Below are 22428 nucleotides of genomic sequence, written 5' to 3'. Positions count from 1 at the left end.
CTGCTTGGTTTCTCCAATGTAGAGGAAGCCACACCGGGTACAATGGATACCATATACCACTTTGGCTGATGTGCAGGTGAACATCTGCTTGATATGGAAGGTCATCTTGGGGCCTGGGATAGGAGTGAGGGGGGAGGAGGTTGGGGGGCAAGTGTAGCACTTCCTGCGGTTGCAGGGGAAGGTGGTGGGGTTGGAGGGGAGTGTGGAGCGGACAAGGGAGTCACGGAGAGAGTGGTCTCTCCAGAAGGCAGACAAGGGTGAGGATGGAAAAATGTCTTGGGTGGCGGGGTCGGATTGTACATGGCGGAAGTGCCGGAGGATGATGCATTGTATCCGGAGGTTGGTGGGGTGGTATGTGAGAACAAGGGGGATGCTCTGGGGATCTTTACCCTCCTTACTCCTGATAACTGTATACTGTTTCAGTTGAAATTTTGTTTCTGGTTATTTAGATATATGAAAAGGAAATGTTTATATGTAGCATTTTTCATGACCTCAGGATGTTCCATGCAGTTTACATCTAGGGAAGTATATTTGAAATGGAGTAAATATAATGTAGGAAAGTAGGTAGCTGATTTACATACAGCAAGCTTCACCCATATGTGATGTGATGATGACCAGATGCTCTGTTTATTTGTCTGATTTTTATTGAAAAGTAAATGTTTGCCAGGCCATCAAAGGGAGAAGCCCCTCTGCTTCTTGAGAAAGATAGTATAATGTGACTTTGCATATCCAACTGACAAAAAAGGATAGTGTCTGTTTAACAACTTACTCAAAAGATGACCGTCTGACCAGGCAGCATTTCCTCACTTCTGCATTAGCACATCAGCCTCTGCTTTTGTGTTCAGTTACTTAGAATGGGAATTTGAATCCACAGCCTTTTGTTTCAGAGGCAAGAGTGGTAACATCTGAACCATGACTGATCATTGAATTCATATTCAATGCTGCAGTGTCAATTGCTATCAATATTTATACACCACAGAGTTATGAAAGTGATTGCAGCAAATTTCTTAGCTGTCGTCAATTGTGATGTGCAGGCCAGGTGAATTGTCTGACAAAACCGAATATATTCTGACTGAACTGCAAAATTAATCCTGTTTCTGTGTACGTTGATAATGGCAGACCTGCAGTGTGCTTCTGTCACTTTGTGTTTCTATTTCAAATTCCAGCATCTGCACACTTTGGTTTTGTAATGTGGGTTTGTTTTCATTCAAATGTGACGAATGGCACACCGAATAACATGATCTAAATCTTACCTCTGCAGATGCTACAGGAAGACTTCACGTACACAATGCTGCAGGTATGCTTGATGCTGCTGTGTCACTTCGAGAAAGCTTAAGATACCTGTAATGTCTGATGCAACATCGTAACCAGTTTAGTCACAGCGAAGAGTGACCTATATTTCTGCATTACCTTTTCTTTGTAGCTCTGTTCTGTTTGAAGTAGGATCTTGCATTGAGATAACAATTGCAGCTTTGAGGTAACTGACTAATTTTACAAATCTGTGCTGGTGTCAGATAGGGTACTTGGGACAGTTGTGGTGGGGAGAGATAAACAAAAGCTACTACATTTGGAGAGGAGTTGGCATGCTGGTAATGTCACTAGACCAGTAATCCATACCATCAGTGTAATATTCTGGAGACATGAGTCCAGATCCCACCGTGGCAGATGGTAAAACTTGAATTGTATAAAATATAGAATTTTTTTTTAAAAAGCTAGCCTAGTGGTGAATTTGTAGCCATTGCTTATTGTTGTAAAAACAGGTCTAGTTCTCTCCTTCATTAGGGAAGGAAATCTGCTATGTGTAGCAGGTCTGGCCTGTATAAACCTCCAGATTCTCAGCAATGTGGTTTACACAACTGTCTTTAAATGTCCTAGCAAGTTCCTCAATGCTTTTTTAAAACAAAAATGAATCCAGCTTTGACATAGGCATCAGAAACACTGATGACAAATACAACCCTGACCCAGCCATCACCATCACTGGGTATACCCTGCCCCACTGGTCGGATGGATCTGTCAGTAGAGGCTTCATAATTGGGATATAGTTGGGAGCACTCCTGGGAGCCTTTGATACTGATTGTGGAGCCTGTGAATTTTCAGAGCATCAGGTTTAATATGTGCAAGGAAATCTCTTTTTGATTACTACCTACCATTCCTCTTCAGCTGAAGAATCAGTGCAAGTCCATGTTTCACACCACTTGGAAGAAGCACTGAACCAAGGACACAAAACGTACTCTGGATGAAGGACTTCACTGTTCCGCCACCAAGTAGCTTCGTAGCACCACAACTGACTGAGTTGGCTGAATTTAAAGGACATAGTTGCTGGATTATGTCAGTACACAGTATTCCTCTCAGTCTAATCTTCACTAAGGACACCATCAGATATTAAGGCACTACCACTGTACTTTGAACAGATCTTGCATCTCAAAACTGGGCATCCATGAAGCATTGCAGGTGATCAATCACAGCAAGAGCAGAATTGTATTCAACTTAAGCCTGTAACCTCATGCCTGGCATACCCCCAACATTACTATTACCATCAATGCTGTAAGATCAATCCTGGCTCAATAAAGAGTGCAGAAAGGCATGCCAGGAACATCGCTTGCTGATCTAAAAATGAGGTGGTAACTTTATTAAGTTACAGTAAGACAATTTGCATTTCAAACAACCAAAGCAGCATGTAATAGCCAGGCTAAGCTATCCATAACCAATAGATCAAAGTTGAACTGTACAGTCATGCTGTAACCAGAATGAATGGTTGTGGATAATTAACAACAGGAGGAAGAGGCTCCATTTGTATCCAATCTTCAATGATGGAGGAACTCGGTATATCAGTGCAAAAGAAAAGGCTGAAGTATTTGTATTCTTTTTTAGCCAGAAGGGCCAAGTGAATGATCCATCTTTGTCTCCAACTGAGGTTCCCAACATTATAGATGCCAGACTTAAACCAATGCAATGAATTTTGTGTGATATGAAGAAATCGCTGAAAGCACTGAATACTGCATCCTTTGACGATGTTCCAGCAACGGTATGGTAGACCTGTGATCTAGTACTAGCAATGCCTTAACCAATCTGTTGCAAAAAGTTACAACACTGGCATCTAGCTGACAAAATGGATAATTACCCAGATTTGCCCTGTACAATCGAGAGCAGGACAAGTTCAAACCATCCTTAAAGTCTCATCTCAGTCATCTCCAGAGTGATAGAAGAGGTAGTTGACGGTGTTAACAAGCAGCTATTGCAAAAGAATAACCTACTCACTGACACTCAGTTTAGGTTACATCATGGCTATTTTGACCTTATTACAGCCTCGGTTCCTGCTCCTGCTGAAAGTATCTGTTTAGGTATGTTCAGTGCAGATGCAGTCTGATGCTTTTGCACTGTCCATTTCGAAAAACCTGTCTGATGTAATCAAAGATACTTGTACAAAGACGTTGGTTCCTTGTGTTGGGTGCCAGAACATGAATAGCACATGTAGGCCATTCTACAGATGGAGGGGAATTGTTAAATATAAGCAACACATGAAACACCTCTAGTAACTCTTGTTCGGTTCACTGTTCCCATTATAGGTCTCAAGAATGCCCTGGAATTTGGGGAAGATCTTCTGGAACAGAATGGGAGACAATGTGTGGGGATATGGCCAATTAATCGATTGTCAGATGGACAGCAAAATAAAGCTGCTGAATGCCAGAACCTAATTTTAGTGGCCTGTTAAGGAAGCAAAATTATTTTGTATAAGAGAAAAATGCTGAGAACTGCTTTTGATGAGATCCAGAAAGCCATGACTGAAAGAGAGGCCAGATCAAGTTTCAGTGTTCAAGTGATTGGTGGCTTGAGCACGCTAACAAAGGAGATTTAAAAAACACAAACTTTCAATCAACAAACCTGTTTTTCTTCCACCCGTCAGCAAATAAAGGAGTATTTAGTGTTGAATATTGCTATCATGGCTGTGTCTGTTGGAGAGATGTTTTGGACGCTTTGTGCATTGTCTGCGCATTTGGGACTGGGTGGTGGCCACAGTATGTTTGCCTGTGAACCCATTTCCCTGAGAATGTGCCGTGATCTGCCTTACAATATGACGTTTATGCCAAATCTCTTGAATCACTATGACCAGCAAACTGCAGCCCTGGCTATGGAGGTAAGCTGACTTTCTATCCTTACTGATACAACGTAGTGAACATAGTGTATTTTTGATGCTAATGTATTTCAGTTTTTAAAAAATAGCTCAACTTCATAACCTAACTGTGGCCACTTGATTGTCTTGACTTTATCAGTCTGGATATTAGGTAATAATTAGCATATAAGCCTTAGATTTATTTGCCCTTTCTGTACTTCTTCCTTACAGACAGATGTAGCTGATGTAGATGTGAAGAAGTTTTGGAATTTACCGCAAATACTTTTATGGATTGTCTGTGGTCACTTCCAATAATGCAGAGGAAGTGAACCAGTACATTTCTTTGTATTTTTCACAGAACAACTCTTGATGCTGGAAATCCGAAACAAAAATGGAAATTGCTGCCAGAACTGCTGGGCTTCCCCAGCATCTGAAGAGAGAAAGCAGAGTTAACACTTTGGGTCCAGTCACCCTTTGGATCATTGGACCTGAAATGATAACTCTGCTTTCTTTTAACATTTCTTATGCACTTTGAAGTTGAAGATTTAAATCAATCCTAGAACAGAATAGAAATAAATAATTTTCAGAATGAGAGTTCAAAGTAAACATTGGCAAAGTAGAGTGAAATAATTGTGAATGGTGAAAAATTTAAATCAAAAACATAAAATGTCAGGATTGTACAGATCATCAATAGAACAATAGTTTAATGTTCCGCTTGGATCAAATTCATCATCTGCTGAAAGCTTAAGATATTTAACGCTGTTGATTGTTTCCTGACTTCTGGTTTCAAGAGCAAAATTTGTTTCTCCTGGTGTCTGTTAAAATAATTTGTGTTTTGTTGAGGCATTTACTGCTCTGGCTCCTGTTGATATTTAATCTTCTATATGATTTATAATTTACACTGAAATGCAAGTTAGCCTTTGGCAGTCTTCCATTTTCTGACTCCTGTGAGACAAGTTCATCAGGTTTTTTTTTGCACCTGTGTGGTTGTCAATTCAATTTACCTCATCTGATTAGGGCCATTCTGAGCCCTGCAGCATTTCTAAAGACATTTTGGATATGTGAAGGCAGATAGAAGCTGGTATTTTCTTCTAAGTATATTCCTTTTGAAAATTATTCCTATTTGTGAATCTTAAAGCAAGCATAGTTTACTAGAAAAAATCTTGTGTTGAGCTCGTTGAAGTGGTTTATATATACGTAATTCATTTGACATTTTGTTTTCCTGCATCAATGCCGTGTGCACCCTCTATCAAACCTGATTTTAAGATGTTTATTATTTATCAGCAGTTTCTTCAATCTGATGCAATATTTGAATTTGACCCTTCCTAGTTAGTGGCTCTATTTAACCTATTTTTCTAAACAACCTGTTCAGCCATGATATTGCATACCTCTGGAGCAGGTGGGACTTGAACCTGGGCTCCTGGTCAAGGGGTAGGGACACTTGCACTGCACCACAGGAGTGCCCTTGGATAAGATTTATTTTATTTAATGACTCAGGAAACCCAACTGGAAAGTAAGTGTTTATTGTTGAATGCCAAATGAGAGCCGCTACTCATAGCCCCACAGTTCTGCAGACCCTTCCCTGAATCTGCTCTTTTTTTCAGAAATTCTTAACTTATCTTTCCTAATCAACCTATTCAGAGATGTTGGTACACATCTCTGGAGCAAGTGGGACATGAACCCAGGCCTTCTGATCTCGAGGTAGAGACACTACGGCTGTGCTCAAGAACCCTGTAGGTCGGACTAGTTATCACTTAACCTTGATGCTCTACAGCTGTTGTGTCCTCTGAATTACTTCTGTCTTGTGAACTAACTGACCTTTACTTTGATTTTTGTCACTTGGAGTAACAGTGAATTAGCATGTAAGGATGCGTAGTTGTGAACCTTGGATTGTGCTTTAGAGCTGTAGCTTATTTTGTTTAACATTTAAGCCTTTTATTGTCAATTCGGGATGTATTTATGCTGCTTTGTGAATGAAACTTTCCTTCTTGGAAGTATGCTATTTTTCTGGGGCAATTTGTGGCTGAGTGATGCAGTGAGTTGGAACATTGCCCTGCATTCAAATCCACTTCCCTGTTATAAGTGACAGCTAAGTCCTAGTGCAAATTAGAGATGCTGTGTACATTGTCATGACTTGGAGCCCTTTTGATTTATGTGTGAGGTCTGAAACGAAGCTGTGTAGTGGCTTGTTGGGAGAAAGGATAAACTTGAAGAACCCTGATGACAACGAACTGTTGCTCAGCCCTTTGACATTTTCTAACCAACTTGCTTCAAGGTTTTATCTCTCACCCCTGGCCCAGGTGGGACTTCAACCTGGAGTTTCTGGCTCAGAGGTAGTGACACTACCACTGCTCAGCTTCTTTGATAGACCCAGAATGGTAGAAATGCCTCCTTAGTGTCCCTTTAATGAGAAATGTACAAAGCATTGAAATTTATGACACATTGCAAGTGTGAACTTTGGATTCTCTACTATTCTGACAATGAAATTGTTGGCACTTGGTGTGAGTTGTTAGAAGCTGGGAAGGAATGAACGTTTGATAAAATAGCCAAAGTTTGCTGCTGATTTGCAGAAGAACTAGCAGTCACTATGGAAGTTGTGACTGTGTCAAAAGTAGGCTATAAAGTATTATTCTGAGTATATGAAAGTCACCATAAATGCTGATTCTTTCTCTTTTCTTGTCTGGTTATTTAGTAATTACTCTCATCAGACCTGGTGCGACCAAGATTCTACATAGCTCATGCAATTATAAAACACAGATGACTGCCATTCGGCCTGTCTTGCCTTTATTGGTCTGTTTGTAAACCTAATGATGTTTACCAGGTGGCGGTGTGTTCCCACTTTGATATGATTGTTACATGAGCCTTTAGTTATAGATGCAATCAAATACAGTTTGCAGTAGTGTCCTGCTGTCTGCTGAGATTGATGTTACACGGGGAAGCATTAATTTGTGCTAATTAATGAGCAGTGCTGGTAGCTAAACTATGACATCTGCTATTTTACTCGGACACAGTTATTCCAAAACCACATCAGAGGATAGTGTAAATCCTGCATGGTGAAACATCAGGGGATTTGTTGAGTAGCTGAAGCCAGGGGTGAACAAGCCCATTTTGTGTACAAGTGGAGATGGGTGAAGGATGAATATTAGCTTTTGAATATTAGCATTTCCATTTATGTTAAAAAAGGTTAAATTTAAAAGTAACACTCTTTATTCACTTCCCATCTATATTGCGTACTGTTTCCCAGCTGAGAGGTGACCCACTTCTATGTTTTTTTTAATGCTTCTATACATTGTGCCTTGAAATGTTCAGTTTTCTAACACATTACATAAGAGTTCTGCCAGGGTTGCTGTATAATGTAGCCTAGATTTACCAATGAGCCATTACTTCCATCACGTTCCAGCTAACATAGTTGGATATTGGTTAATTTGGCATGGAGGCGTATATGCTTTTGCTGTGTAGATAGTGCATTGATCAGAGAGTACATTGTACTGTTTTGATGAGAAAATAACTGCAATGTTTAAACCTTCTAAAAAGCTTCATAATCAATCATTCACTGTTTCTTTAGTACAGTATTTTTTTGGCTATGTGCAGTGTTCTATAACCAGATAAGTAGATTAGGCAGCCCCATCTTGAGCCTGATATGATGTCTGTCTGAATCACATGTAAATCCTAATGTTAATTACAGTTAGTAAGCTAATATATGGAGAAGTTTGTCTGCCGTGTCTATTGCATACCTCTAGACAAGTTGGACCTAACTAATTAGGAAAAATACAAACAAAATACTTTTTCACAGAACTAAACATGCAATAAGCAGGAGTATAACAATTCTGATGTGAAATTTGTTGCTTATATTTTAATATTAGCATGTTGTTACTGTGCAGATAGTTCTGTTCAGAGTACAGATGTCTGTGGTACTTTGGATGTTCTACTCTGACTTAGCGACATTTTTATTGAATGTACTGAGATCAGGAGAACAGTAGGGAATAGAAGACAATGATTTGATGGGGATTTAATGTACTAACATAATGTTTGTTTTTTTTTACAAAGTGAAATCTCTAGTTGAGAATAAATATATAAGGTTGATAATGAAAGGAATTCTTCAGAAACATAATGAACAAGTGCAGCTGGGGAATGGAAAGAAAAATAGTCTCGATCAGTGGAGAACTGATCAATAGGTGTGCTAAAAATAATTACACATCATTTAGAGGAAGGATGACTGTTTGAGTGCAAGGTTATAGAGAAGCAGGTCAAAAAAAGAAAAAAATGATTTAAAAAATGGAAGCCGATGTGAGAACAAAAAATCCACCACTAATCTACTCTTGATATAGCAGAGGAAGTTAATACCCTTGGAGTACATATAACTTTGTGCACCCAATTTAAAAAGTCCTGTATTCCATAATGTAACAGTACATTGGCCATGAATGTTGTGGTAAATTATTCTGCACATGCATGGTTTATAGTACTTGTTCCAGAAGACAGGCAAATGCATGTTGCATAGCAGTACATGACACCTGGAATATTTTTTGTATATGTACTGATGCCGCGGTCATATTATTCGAACAGGTACTAAAAAATGTCTCATCATAGGCCATATGTGGTTTGCTTGCAGCAGTGATTGATCTCAAGAAATGATTAGGAAGATGAATGCAGTATTGGCTATCATCATGAAAATCAGTTTGAGTGCATAACGTGCAATATGTTAAGGAATGGATTAATATAATATCTGTATGTTTAAGAAGGTTGAAAATTCTAAACCAGGCACATGTAGATGCATTAGACCACATTTTCTACTGGACAGAATAACTGTTAGACTAACCTGGTAGGTTCTTGCACCAAATGAGGTTATCATGAACAATTCTCCTTCACACCCTCACCTGTTGCCTGAGGCATGGTGTTGGTCTGATAGAACTATGATGACTTTAACTTTTACCAGGTTTTGGAATAGGAAAATCATGACCAGAAACATTGAGATTACATAAATTGGTGTAAGTCTACAGTCTAACTTAATTGGTGTCCAGAAGGTTTTTGTTCACATACTGTTTCAAAGATAGCTAATTAACTGTAGTTGAGTTCTATGGAACATGTTGCAATGTGGAGACAGGCCATCTACTTAAACCAGTTGATATTTTTTAATCCTCCACTGGGTATAGGGTTAGCTAAAATACAGAAGAGTATTGTCTACATGAGGGAAGTGGCAGAGTAGATTTAATACAGATGAACATAATACATGGGGTAGAAATATGCAAAACATCAAAAGTGAAGTAAATGTTTTTAAGAGTATGTAAACAAATGCTTTAATGATTGGCGTTTTTATGTCCTTGACTCATGCTCTAAATTTTAGGAATATATTCTTCCTTTCTTCTTCAAAGTACTGATTTGTGCTCAAGTGTTGTTCTTTATGTCCTACTGACCTTGTTTGTTTCACTCAAGTGGCCATTGCTCATATGTGAGTTTCCATACTGTTGGAAACTATTCGCAGGGGAAGCATATGATATAGCATCCAAACATGGTTCTATATTTTTAGTATTAAAGAAATACGACTGGAGAATTCAATTAACGTGATAGCAGTCATGTTGAAGAAAATCCATTTTTAATCACTGGCATTTGCGAATTTGTGGAGGGAAGGAAGCAAACAATTGCTGATACATTTCATACAGTGATATCTGGCACAAGTACACAAACTTTTATTTTCCTTTTTGTTAATTTTAAATAGCTCTGTGACCTTTGCCTATTTCGAAATGTTGTGTTTACTGATCTACGCTGGATCCTGGCTGACCAATGCCTTGATTTCAAAACACTCATCCTTGTTTTCAGACCCTTCAGTGGCCTTGTTCTTCCCTACCTTTTGTAGTCTCCTCCAGCCTGTCAGCACGCAGAGAAATTTGTGCTGCCCCAATTCAAGCTTCTTGAGTATATATAAGTTGCCTCACCATCGGCCTACGGCTGCCCATGCCCTAAACTATGGCATTCCCTTCCTAAACCACTGTCTCTCCACTTCTATTTCCCTTAAAGAAAACCTGTAAAATCTGTGCCTTTGGCACAGCTTTAAGTCAGAGATCCTCATGTCTCCCATGTTATTACATACACTAGATGGCTTGTGACGTAGGGTGATGCCAACAGCGTCAGTTCAGTTTTCACATTGGCTGAGGCTACTGTGAATTACGTTTCTTTGTACATGGTAGACTGGTTAGCAAGGTTAGATTACATGGAATCCAGATGGAATTAGCCAATTGGATACAAAATTAGCTTGAAGCTAGGAGTCACAGGGTGGGTGTAGAGGGTTTTTTGTTTGGACTGAAGGCCTGTGACCAGCGGTGTGCTACAAGGATCAGTGTTGGATCCACTGCTTTTCATCATTTGTATAAATGATTTAGATGTGAATATACGAGATATGTTTAGTAAATTTTCAGATGACCCCAAAATTGGTGGTACAGTGAACAGTGAGGAACGTCATCTGAGTATAACAGGACCTTGATCAGCTGGGCCAGTGGACTGAGGAGTGGCAGGTGGAGTTTAAGTTAGATAAATGTGAGGTTTTGCATTTTGGTGAGGCAAACCAAAGTTAATGGTAGGGCCCAAGGGAGGGTTACCGAACATCGACCGAGGAGTGCAGGTGCAGAGTCCTTGAAAGTGGAATTGCAGATAGACAGGGCAGTGCAGAAGGCATTTGGCACCCTTGCCTTCATTGGTCAGTGCATTGAGTATAGGAGTTGTAGTGTTGTGCTGTGGCTCTGGAGGACAGTGGTGAGGCCATTTTTAGAATACTGCATGCAATTCTGGTCTCTCTGCTATAGGGAAGATGTTATAAAAACTTGAAAGGACTCAGAACAGAATTAAAAGGATGTTGCCAGGGTTGGAAGTTTTGAGCTGTAGGGAGATGCTGAATAAGCTGGGGCATTTTTTTTCCCCTAGATTAAGAGGCTAGATCAGGGTACTTTCCAGGTAGAATGAAGTTAAATACAGCTAGTGTTCGAAGAGACCTGGGGGTTTCGGGTACATAGATCTTTAAATTGTCACAACAGGTACAGAAGATAATCAAGAAAAGTAATGGAATGCTGGCTTTTATATGTAGGTATTGGACTGTAAGGATGCAGAAGTATTGCTGCAGTTATACAAACTCTGGTTAGACCCACTTGGAGTACCATGAGCAGATCTTCGTACCACACTTTGGCAAGGATCTTGGAGGGAGTATAATGTATGATACCTGGACTTCAGTGGTTAAGTAATGAGGTGGGATTACACGAATTAGGCCTGTTTACTCCAGAATTTAGAAGGATAAGGGGTGATCTGATCAAAGTCTTCAAGATATTAACAGGAAAGATACAGAGTACGAAAGATAAACTATTTCTACTGGTTGAGGATTTTTGATTCTTGAACAGTTGTAGGCTTCCCCTTATCCTTACCTATCACCTCACCAGCATCCACATCCAGAAGATCATTAGGCACCACTTCCACCACCTCCAGCAAGATGCCACCACCACACACACATTCCCCTCCCCTCCTTTGTCCGCCTTCTGCAGGAATCATTCCCTCCGGGATACCTTGGTCCACACTTCCTTTACCCCCAACAACCCTCGCACAACTCAACTGTAACCCTGTATCCAGTGAAGGTGCAATACCTGCCCATTCACCACCTCCCTCCCCAGTATCCAAGGGCTTTAAACATATCTTCCAGGTGAATCAACACTTGACAGAATATAGTCTACTGCATTCGCTGCCTGCAATGTGGTCTCCTCTGCACTGGGGAAATGAAGCATGCAGTAGGTGACTGCTTTGCAGAACATCTACATTCTGCTCGCAAAAAAGACCCTGAACTACCTGTTGCCTGCCACTTTTTAACGCACCACCCTGTTCTCTGATCAACATGTCTGTCTCTGGCTTGCTGCAGTGTTCTACTGAGGCTCAATGCCAGCTAGAAGAACAAGACTTCATTTTCCACTTAGGGGACCCTGCAGCCCTCCAGACTCAATATCAAGTTCAATAACTTTAGGGCCCAAACTCTCCCATGTCCCAGCTCCCTACCCCAGGCCTTGTTCCCAGATAGCCTGCCATGACACTCTGCATGTTATTAGTCACTAATAATCCCCATTTAAGAACTATTCACTCTCCAGCCTGATGGTTATCAACTTTATCTGTCCAACTGCTCTTCGCTCTTTGTAGGCTCTATCCTACCATTTACTCCCTACCTCATCCCCCTTCCCTTTCTTCTGCATATAAACTGATGTTTTCCCAGCCACCGTCAGTGATGAGGAAGGTTACAGGATCCGAAATTTTAACTCTCTTTTTACTTTCACAGATGCAGCCAGGCCTGCTGAGCTTTTCCAGCAACTTTGTTTTTGAACTTGAGGGCATTGTCTGAGAATTAGGACTAGACTATTCAGGAGAAATGTTTGCAAGCACTTCTACATACATAGGGTCGTAGTTATTTGGAATTCTGTTTCACAAATGCCAATGGATGCAGGATCAGTTAACTTTAAATTTGAGGTAAACAAGTCATTGTTAAGCAAACATGTTAGGGATATGGGTCAAAGGCAAGTATAAAGAGACTGGCCACGGATCAGCCACTGTCTCGTTGAATGGCAGAATTTGCTCGAGGGGCTGAATGGCCTACTGCTGTTCCTGTATTTCCTACGCCCTTGAATTGAGTGACTTTCTCTGCCAACCTGACAGCCATTAAGAGTCAGCCACAATGTTGAGATTCTAGAGTTACATAGACCAAACTAATAAGGCTGACATATTTCATAAAGGACGTTAGTGAACCAATTGCTTTTTTAATGACAGCCAATGTTACTTTAATCATTACTGTTATTTCTTTCAATTTTGGATTTCTAAACTGTAATTACATTTCACCAGCTGTTATAGTAAGATTTGGACCCATGCCCCCAGAACATGAACCTGAGTCTAGACTTTAAGACACAGAGGGAGTACAGAAAAAAGGGCATTATTGTCGGATTAGGATGGGGCAATTTAGGAGTGAACTCAGCAAGTACTTCACACGAAGAGGTGTGGAAATTTGGAATTTTGTCTCCCAAGGAATTAGCTGAAATTTTCAGAGCTGAGATAGGTTTTGTTAAGTGAAGGCATCAAATGCAGATAACTTAAGATTCAAACTAATCTTTTTGAAGGGCAGTAGCTCTTTGAGATCTAACCTATCTTTTTTGAAGAAATAAAATATTAATTGTTGAACCTGAGCCATTAACCAAAAGAAATCTGTGTTTTTGTGCTTATTTGCTGTTTTAGATGAGCAAAGGTATTTACTTAATGCATTTGTGAAATATTTTTAAAAACCTCTTCTCCATTAGCCAACTTGGCAAAGAGATCAGAGAGTATTAAATGACTGGTAATTTCACTTTTTAGGTGCAATTGCATGACAGATACCCAAGAGTATCAAAAATGTTCTGAGTTAGTCGACTTTATGTGCAAGTTTCCCCTTTTGCTGTCTAATTGAATGAAATATAATGAGCCCTTGCATGTTTCGTCGACCTGTTGAGGTGTGACTGGCTCGTAGTAATGCCTGTCTTTAATACAGATACTGTAAAGGATCCTCACAGGGAGCCTGTTTAAAGATAACAAGCAAAAAAAACTCTCATTTAATTGTGCATTGCAGGTTTAAAAATATTTCACCGCATCAGACTGAGGTATTTTCTATCACAGTGATTGTATCTATGAGTAGATTATACACGCCTATGAGTCCACGCTGTCAGGACTTGGTTCTGTAACTCAAAAACAAATGCTTGAGTTGCAAATTTACAGTTATGAACTTGGATTCTGTATGATAGCACTTATTCTGCTAATAATCATTGGACTGATGATACCCTGTTTTTAGTTGGAGAAAAGGACCCACTAGAATAGAACAGAATAGCTTTTATTGTTGTTTGTATTACAATGCAGTAGTATAGGAGTACAGTGAAAGGTTTTTACAATGACTGCCTTTTAATGGCACCATCTTAGGTATGAGTACCTAGGTACAAATCTTAGAGTAAAAAAAGTGTCTTACACAAAGAGAATTGGAGGATAGCATAAGCATTACTTACAGAGCTAGTTACAACATAGTAGAAAGGTTTAAAATTACAGTTCGATAGCAGCTTAGCATGTGCACCAGGCCCAAATCCAGCAATGGTCCAACATCACTCCATCCTCCGGTCTGCTCCTCGCCAGCATTCAACAACAGTAAGCCATGCTGTGCTGGGATTTGTACCTTGGTCTCTCTGGGAATGCAGCCCCTTCACTGCTGCCTCGGGCTGTCTGCTCCTGCTCACACGACTGGCTCGTGCTCATTGCCTGCACCGTGCTCTGGTGCTGCTTCCCCAAGGTGTTCCAAGACATGAGGGCACGCTGTTGTAGACTTGCCGCTGGCTCCAATGCTGAGGAGGGGGGGGAAAAAAGTGTGAAGAAAGGAAAAAGAACAAGCAGAGCGGAGGAACTCCAACAGAAGCATCTTACTCTGCTGCCATCTTGCTGAATAATCAGAATAATAACCGAAAAGTAGCTGGAGGAAAAGTACACCCCCATTTTGTTCCAAGTGGATTGGTTGGGTCTTCCTCCTTTTTCACTTAATAAAATAAAATCTGGCATTTTTGGTAAAACTATCATTTTCGACCATCCCAGGACAGGTTTTCATAGGAAAGTCACTTTTTGGGAAAGGTCCCAAACAGCAGTCAGTTGAAAAACCAGTGTATTTGTTCTTGGTGGTGATGACTAGAGGAGGGATGAAGATCACAAACAAACAAGACAAGGCCATAAGTTGCATCTGACATGCACGGTGTAGCACTCGGCTTGTACTGAAGAGCTGACCTGGATCGTGCACTGAAATCCTGAAGTAGCTACATCCCTGAAACTTTGAACCAGTGATTGCATTATTTCTAGTTGAACCAAGCTCACACTTGAATTTTGTGGAGTTTCACATAGACAAGCCAAGTCCCCTCTGAAGCTAAATTTGTATCATTATCTACTGTTTTGGCTTGGATTGTTAAACAATCAAACCAATCTAAACAACAAAGTCTTAATTTCAATTATTGTTCACCAGGGATTATATAAGACATTTTCTTTGTCCCTTCTGAAGCTGGAAAAGATCTCATTAGACTTGGTTTGAAACTGACAGATTATATTACAGGTAAAATATTATACAGAAGTAGAAATGTGTAAGATACTATAAAGTACAGTAGTCAAAACTTCAGTACGTCTGAAATTTCCTTTACTCCAAACCTGTCATTTGCAGTTCTTAACAACAATCTGAGATTGTGTTTGCAAGGTTCTTATTCAGCAGTTGCCCCTTTTGCATCCATTCCAGAGTGGAGGTATGTTGAATAGGAAACCAGAATAACCATCAAACAAGCTGACGCATCAACAACTATAACTAACCTCATCTCTAAGCTTTACATCTCATAGTCCCCCATACCATACAGCCTGCCTGTACCTACTTAGCAAAATTCACAAAATTCTCTGCCTGCCTAACCTGTTCTTCCTCTCACCTACCCCCCCCCCCCACCCTGCCTCAAGCCACACCTCCATTTCCTACCTACTAACCTCATCCTGCCCCCCTTGACCTGTCCATCCTCCCTGGACTGACCTATCCCCTCCCTACCTCCCCACCCATACTCTCCTCTCCACCTACCTTCTCCTCTATCCATCTTCGATCCACCTCCCCCTCTCCCCCTCTCTCCCTATTTATTTCAGAATCCTCTCCCCATCCCCCTTTTCTGATGAAGGGTCTAGGCACAAAACATCAGCTTTTATGCTCCTAAGATGCTGCTTGGCCTGCTGTGTTCATCCAGCCCCACTCTTTGTTATCTGGAGGAACAACACCTCACTTTCTTTACAGGCTTTAGGACTCTGCGTTAAGTTTAACAAGTTGGTGTTCATTCCCCATACCCCTAGGTGCTTTTTTTTGTATGAGTTGCTCTCGGCCAACCTATTTTCTACCATTCTCACTTCCAATTAACGAGCATTTTTAGCCCTTCTAGCATATTACAAGCAATCCATTCGCTTCCCCCTCTCGACATCTTCTCCATGTATTCTCTTGACTCCCCACCCTGCAGCCTGTATCAGTATAAATACCGTGATTACCCAGGTGCTTTCTGTTCTGATGAGGGATCATTGGATGTGAAACCTCAAGTCTGTTTTTCTCCCTTTCGATGCTGCTATACTTGCTGAATTTCTCCAGCACCTCCTGTTTTCGTTTCAGATTTTCAGCATCCATTGCTTTATTCTACCAAAGTACTGTTAGATGGCTTGTTGTTTACTGACACAATATTTGTACAGTCTCTGTTTTCTTTTTAATTAGCTGCATTTAAGTAGAATAACACAACAAGCTATGTCTGTCCAAACTGAACGACAGCCTTTACGTTATGAACACTAAGCTTTGACAGTCCAGTCTTTGAAGCCCAGGCAGCTTGATCCTTTCTAATCTCCTGTTCTGCTTGAACTTAAGCCTGGTGGATTATGTAAGATGGTGTTTCTACCATATTGCCTTCCTGTTGCATTATTCCGAAATACATTAGTTTGAAAAACATAAGATTGCACATTACTAGCAATAGTAATTTAAATTTTATGGCCTCCAAGAATTTACTTTTATGTACCTATTTGGACTCCACCAATGATTGATATTTATTGCTGAATTAATGGTCTAGGTGAAGATCTTTATTCATCAGCAGTGTTCCCATGAAGATTAACTATTAAAACGAAGCTAGTTGTAAAATGGGCACCATTCGTCTCAATTAATTTGGAGAATTAGTCTAAGGAGGGTTCTATGGGAACAGATGGTGAGAGGAATTTTGTGTAGTGAATTATAGATATAATGCAGCAAACATAGATTTAGGATTGAGATTGGTGTTGAATAGACATGGACAAAAGCTCAGTACAATGTAACAAGTTATGTATGTTGGTCCGAGAACAGATATTTCACACACACGTCCAAGAAGGACTGCTTGCTGTGAGAAATTTTATAATTTAATCAGGGCTGAAATAAAATATTCGCTGTAACGCAAAGATAAATTATACTTTTGCAAAATGGAATCGAAAACAATATTAATGGTAGATTGAAAAGAATCAACAGGAGTGAACAGCACATTTAAAAAGTTTTAAAATTATTTGTTCATAGGATGCGAGAGTTCCTGGCTCGGCCAGCATTTAGTAATCAGTCCTGATTGCCTAGAGAGCAGTTAAGATTCAGTAACATTGTTGTGGGCCTGGACTAATATGTAGGCCAGTCCAGATTAAGATGTTAGATATACCTCCATAATGGGCATTAATGGACCAGATAGATTTTTACAGCAATTGGCAATGGTTATGTGGTCACCATCACTTCAGCCTTTCTTTTATTCCAGATTTTTGTTGAATTCAAATTTCAGCATCTATTTCTAGAACATTAGCTTGAGGTTCTGGTTTACTAGTTTAATGACATTAACACTACCTCCAACAGCAGATTAGACAGGTAAACAAATTCTGCTGTTTAGATATTTTAATCAATCTGTTCAGAAATGTTAGATACCCCACAGGAGCATGTGAGACTTGAGCCCAGGCTTTTTGGCCAGATGAAGGAACATTACCACTATGCCACAAGACACCACAAACTATGTTATTCATTTAGGCTGAAATCAATCATTGCATCCTTCAGGATAGATTTCTACTAATCAATCTGCCCAGGGAGGCTATAACACACCTCTGAAGCAGATGGGATTTGAACTGAGGCCTCCTGGTCCAGAGATCTAGTGTGCCAGAAGAACCCACAAACTCTGCCTTTTTTCTTTATCTATTTTCCAAGGAAAATAGGCAACCGGTTTAGATAGAGGATCTGGATCAGCAGAGGCTTGGAGGGGCGAAGGGCCTGTTCCTGTGCTGTAATTTTCTTTGTTCTTAGTTCAGAAATAATCCAACTAATTTTTTTTTTGCATTACCGATGGTACTTTTCACCCATTTCCCACCACCACTAAATCACCCATGTCTTTAAATGACATTTTGTGCAATGCCCAGCAAGGCCAGTACAGACCATCAAAGATGAGGGAGAGATAGGAGAAAGAGAATTCTCTAGTTTGTTTATTTACCTAATATGTTCTGCTATTTAAATCTTGGGTAACAAAGTTTTTCAGCTACTTCGTGGAAGTTAGAACTAAATTAGCAAGAAGAATGAATACAATAATGTTACAAGCCTTTGACACAGTGCCTACAGAAAGTTTCTCAAATGAAGTGTTTTGATCTCAGCTAAAACTCTTTTGAATAGGCCTAATCCAGGAATGGTCTGGCTCAGTATATCATATTTTAGATTTTCTTAGTAATTTAATGTGGCAGCCTTTCATTGAAACACACAACTGCAGATTTGTTTTTTAACTGCAGAACAGAAATTTATTACACAAATAAGAATAACTTAAACAAAACTGCATATAACAGTTTGAAAGATTTCTGTCTATACTCCAACTACATCACTTTATAGTTAATCAAAACCCTTCCATAGCAAATTTGTAGGTTTGACTTAACTACTGCTTCTCATTTCAATCATTGTGAGTTGAGACCTTTTTTCTTGAATGCTGTCTCAACTGAGATGGTATACTTTATCAGCTATGAATAACCAATGCAGGTTTCTACGCAAACACTCCTGGTCTGGAAGATTGACACATTCACCTCTTTTACTGTTATAACTTAGTTCCTTAACTACTGTGAATTATCTTTTATTTGTGAGAAACAATATTTATATCTACTTTAGTTATCTACTTTAAACTGCCCAAAGGCTTTCCAATCTTTGGGTTTTTCAAAGCTAAAATCAATCCTTGATTATTTTAAACTCAAACACAAGTTTTTGTCTTTCAGCATTTTCTCTATCCTGTCATAAATTCCCAGTGAAATGGTCAAGCTTCTATTAACATTCAGCAGGACCTGCAATCATGCACTGTCAGACTGACCTAACTAGTTATTAAAATCCTGTGCAAAAACAAACCATCATCCTTATGCCACCAGTTAGAAATCCAAACTTTGTTTTTAGAAAAATCAGCATCGATAGCCACACTTCTAATCACAAGGGTTGTACGAGAAACGAAAAGCTGAGAACAATAATTGCAGCAAAGGGGGAGTCTGTTGGTACAGGGTCTGTGCGGGCAATGTACAAGACCAATTTTCTAGTCCAATTCTGTCTGTCTTTTGTTTTGAAGCCTTCAATATCTTTTCAGGTAATTATGCAATTCCTCCTGGAAAGTCACAATTTTATCTGCTGCCATCACACTCCATGCAGTGTACTCCATTTCATAAATACTTCAGGCCCGAGGAGGTTTTCCTTATGCCTTTGATTTGCTTACCAATTACATTCAGTTGATGTCTTCTGGTTCATGATCCTGCTAAGAATGCGTACAGTTTATCTTAATTTACTCCACCTAGACTACTTATCAATTTGCATACCTTTCCCAATCTCACCATACCAGTTGTCCATCTGACTGTGATGTAAACATAAACATTTCATAATGAAAAATAAACATTTGTTGATATTTTAAACGTGGAACATCTCTGAAATGTATTTGGAGTGGGAGCAAAATAATTTCTAACCCTGATGGGGTAAGGGAACAACCCTTGTACTTAACATCCAGAAATGTTGGGAAATTCTAATGTTATAAATAAGTAAGGATTCGGAGCTGTTTTTACGAAAGAGTAATAAATTATGAAGAGGCGATTTGATGGATTGATTTAAGAAAGTACTTGCATTTATACAACACCTTCCAAATCCACAGGATTCTCATATATACAATACTTTTGAAACATATTTAAGTAGGCAAATGCAATAAATGACTGAACAGATTTATATTGATGGTCTTTGAATGGCACCATGGTGAAGCTGCCTGCTCGTCAAAAGGACCCAGGCACATTATATGTTCAAATCCTGTAATTGTATTTGAACCAAAAACTTTCAAAGTCAGAGAGCAGGGATGGTAACAACTGTGCCAAATTTGTACATAACTGGTTAGTTGCCTAAGTTTTAATTCTAGAGTGGCTGAAGGAAGGAATTGTTCCAATGGAGAACCCTTTATTTCACAAGTCATTTTAATATGAAACCCGGGCAGTAGTCTTTGCAAGTCAGTAGCAAAGGTACATTGATCAATGATAATGGGAACTGCAGATGCTGGAGAATCCAAGATAACAAAGTGTGGAGCTGGATGAACACAGCAGGCCAAGCAGCACCTCAGGAGCACAAAAGCTGACGTTTCGGGCCTAGACACTTCATCAGAGAGGGGGATGGTGAGAGGGAACTGGAATAAATAGAGAGAGAGGCGGAGGTGGACCGAAGATGGAGAGAAAAGAAGATAGGTGGAGAGGAGAGTATAGGTGGGAAGGTAGGGAGGGGATAGGTCAGTCCAGGGAAGATGGACAGGTCAAGGAGGTGGGATGAGGTGGTAGGTAGGAAATGGAGGTGTGGCTTGAGATGGGAGGAAGGGATGGGTGAGAGGAAGAATGGGTTAGGGAAGCAGAGAAAGGCTGGGCTGGTTTTGGGATGCAGTGGGGGGAGGGGAAGAACTGGGCTGGTTTTGGGATGCATTAGGGAAAGGGGAGATTTTGAAGCTTGTGAGGTCCACATTGATACCATTAGGCTGCAGGGCTCCCAAGCGGAATACGAGTTGCTGTTCCTGCAACCTTAGGGTGGCATCATTGTGGCACTGCAGGAGGCCCATGATGGACATGTTGTCTGAGGAATGGGAGGGGGAGTTGAAATGTTTCGCGACTGGGAGGGGGAGTTGAAATCTTTCGCGACTGGGAGGTGCAGTTGTTTGTTGTGAACCGAGCGGAGGTGTTCTGCAAAGCGGCCACCAAGCCTCTGCTTGGTTTCCCCAACGTAGAGGAAGCCACACCGGATGCAATGGATACAATATACCACATTGGCAGATGTGCAGGTGAACATCTGCTTGATATGGAAGGTCATCTTGGGGCATGTGAGGGAGGAGGTGTGGGGGCAAGTGTAGCACTTCCTGCGGTTGCAGGGGAAGGTGGCCGGGTGTGGTTGGGTTGGAGGGGAGTGTGGATCGGACAAGGGAGTCGCGGACAGAGTGGTCTCTGCAGAAGGCAGACAAGGGTGAGGATGGAAAAATGTCTTGGGTGATGGGGCCGGATTGTAGATGAAGGAAGTGTTGGAGGATGATGTGTTGTTTCCGGAGGTTGGTAGGGTGGTATGTGAGAATGAGGGGGAACCTCTGGGAGCGGTTGTGGTAGGGGCGGGGTGTGAGGGATGTGTTGCGGGAAATGCGGGAGACTCTGTCAAGGGCGTTCTCGACCACTGTGGCGGAAAAGTTGCAGTCTTTGAAGAACGTGGACATCTGGGATGTGCGGGAGTGGAATGCCTCATTGTGGGAGCAGATGCGGCGGAGGCGGAGGAATTGGGAATAGGGGATGGAATTTTTGCAGGAGGGTGGGTGGGAGGAGGTGTATTCTAGGTAGCTGTGGGAGGCCATCTGCATGAGGAATACAGGTGTATCGGGACTGGACGTCCATAGTGAAAATGAGGTGTTGGGGGCCAGGGAATTGGAAGTCCTGGAGGAGGTGGAGGGCGTGGGTGGTGTCACAGACGTAGGTGGGGAGTTCCGCCATTGACCATGAGGACACAGCCGGTGACCCCACCGATGATGTCACATCCGCCACCGTTAGGCACACCACTTCCGGGATCGTGTATGCGACCGCCGCTGCAGTCACCGCCTCCACTTCCAGAGCCAATACCACACAAATCACCCTCACCGCTGCTGCCGCCGCCCACTCTGCCCCGCCCACGGCCGATGCTGATGGAAATCTGCCCACAACCTCCACAGCCAGCAACCCCAGAGTAGACAGCCACACTGAGCCCTGCTGCATCTTCACCATCCCCCCAGACCTCCCACTGACTGAGGACGAACGGTCAGTCCTAATCAAGGGGCTCACCTTTGTCTCCCTCCACCCACATATCAACGAATACCAGTCACGTTTGGACATCGAGCAGTTTTTCTGCAGCCTTCGCCTCCATGCTTACTTCTTTAACGGGGAGCCTAACCCTCCTCCACTGACCCCTTCACCCTCCTCCAACACAAGTCCTCTTCCTGGACACCACCCCCAGGCCTCCTAGCCTCCCTTGACCTCTTCATCTCCAACTGCCGTCGAGACATTAACTGCCTCAACCTCTCCACCCCTCTCACCCACTCCAGCCTTTCCCCCGCAGAATGGGCTGCCCTCCACTCCCACTCCAACCCCAACCGCACCATCAAACCTGCAGACAAGGGTGGCGCAGTGGTAGTATGGCGCACTGACCTCTACATTGCCAAGACCAAACGCCAACTCTCCGACACGACTTCCTACCGCCCCCTTGATCATGACCCCACCAT

The 22428-nt window shown here is 41.3% G+C and overlaps 1 protein-coding gene across 3 annotated transcripts in view; it reads left to right on the top strand.

Moving 5' to 3' along the window:
• LOC125452528 (frizzled-3) overlaps positions 1-22428 on the top strand; it is a 108548-nt gene that overhangs the window by 6881 nt on the left and 79239 nt on the right. Inside the window, exons 2-3 of one of the 3 annotated variants that reach the window (XM_059645565.1) lie at positions 1262-1297; positions 3567-4135. In XM_059645565.1, the coding sequence (XP_059501548.1) occupies positions 3941-4135 (195 nt within the window). In that variant the 5' untranslated portion in view covers positions 1262-1297; positions 3567-3940. The remainder of the gene's footprint in view (positions 1-1261; positions 1298-3566; positions 4136-22428) is intronic. The other 2 variants (XM_059645566.1, XM_059645567.1) reach the window with 2 other exon arrangements.

This window comes from Stegostoma tigrinum, chromosome 4 (genome assembly GCF_030684315.1).
Source record: "Stegostoma tigrinum isolate sSteTig4 chromosome 4, sSteTig4.hap1, whole genome shotgun sequence".
Classification (NCBI taxonomy): domain Eukaryota; kingdom Metazoa; phylum Chordata; class Chondrichthyes; order Orectolobiformes; family Stegostomatidae; genus Stegostoma; species Stegostoma tigrinum.
This window is presented reverse-complemented; position numbering and strand designations above follow the sequence as displayed.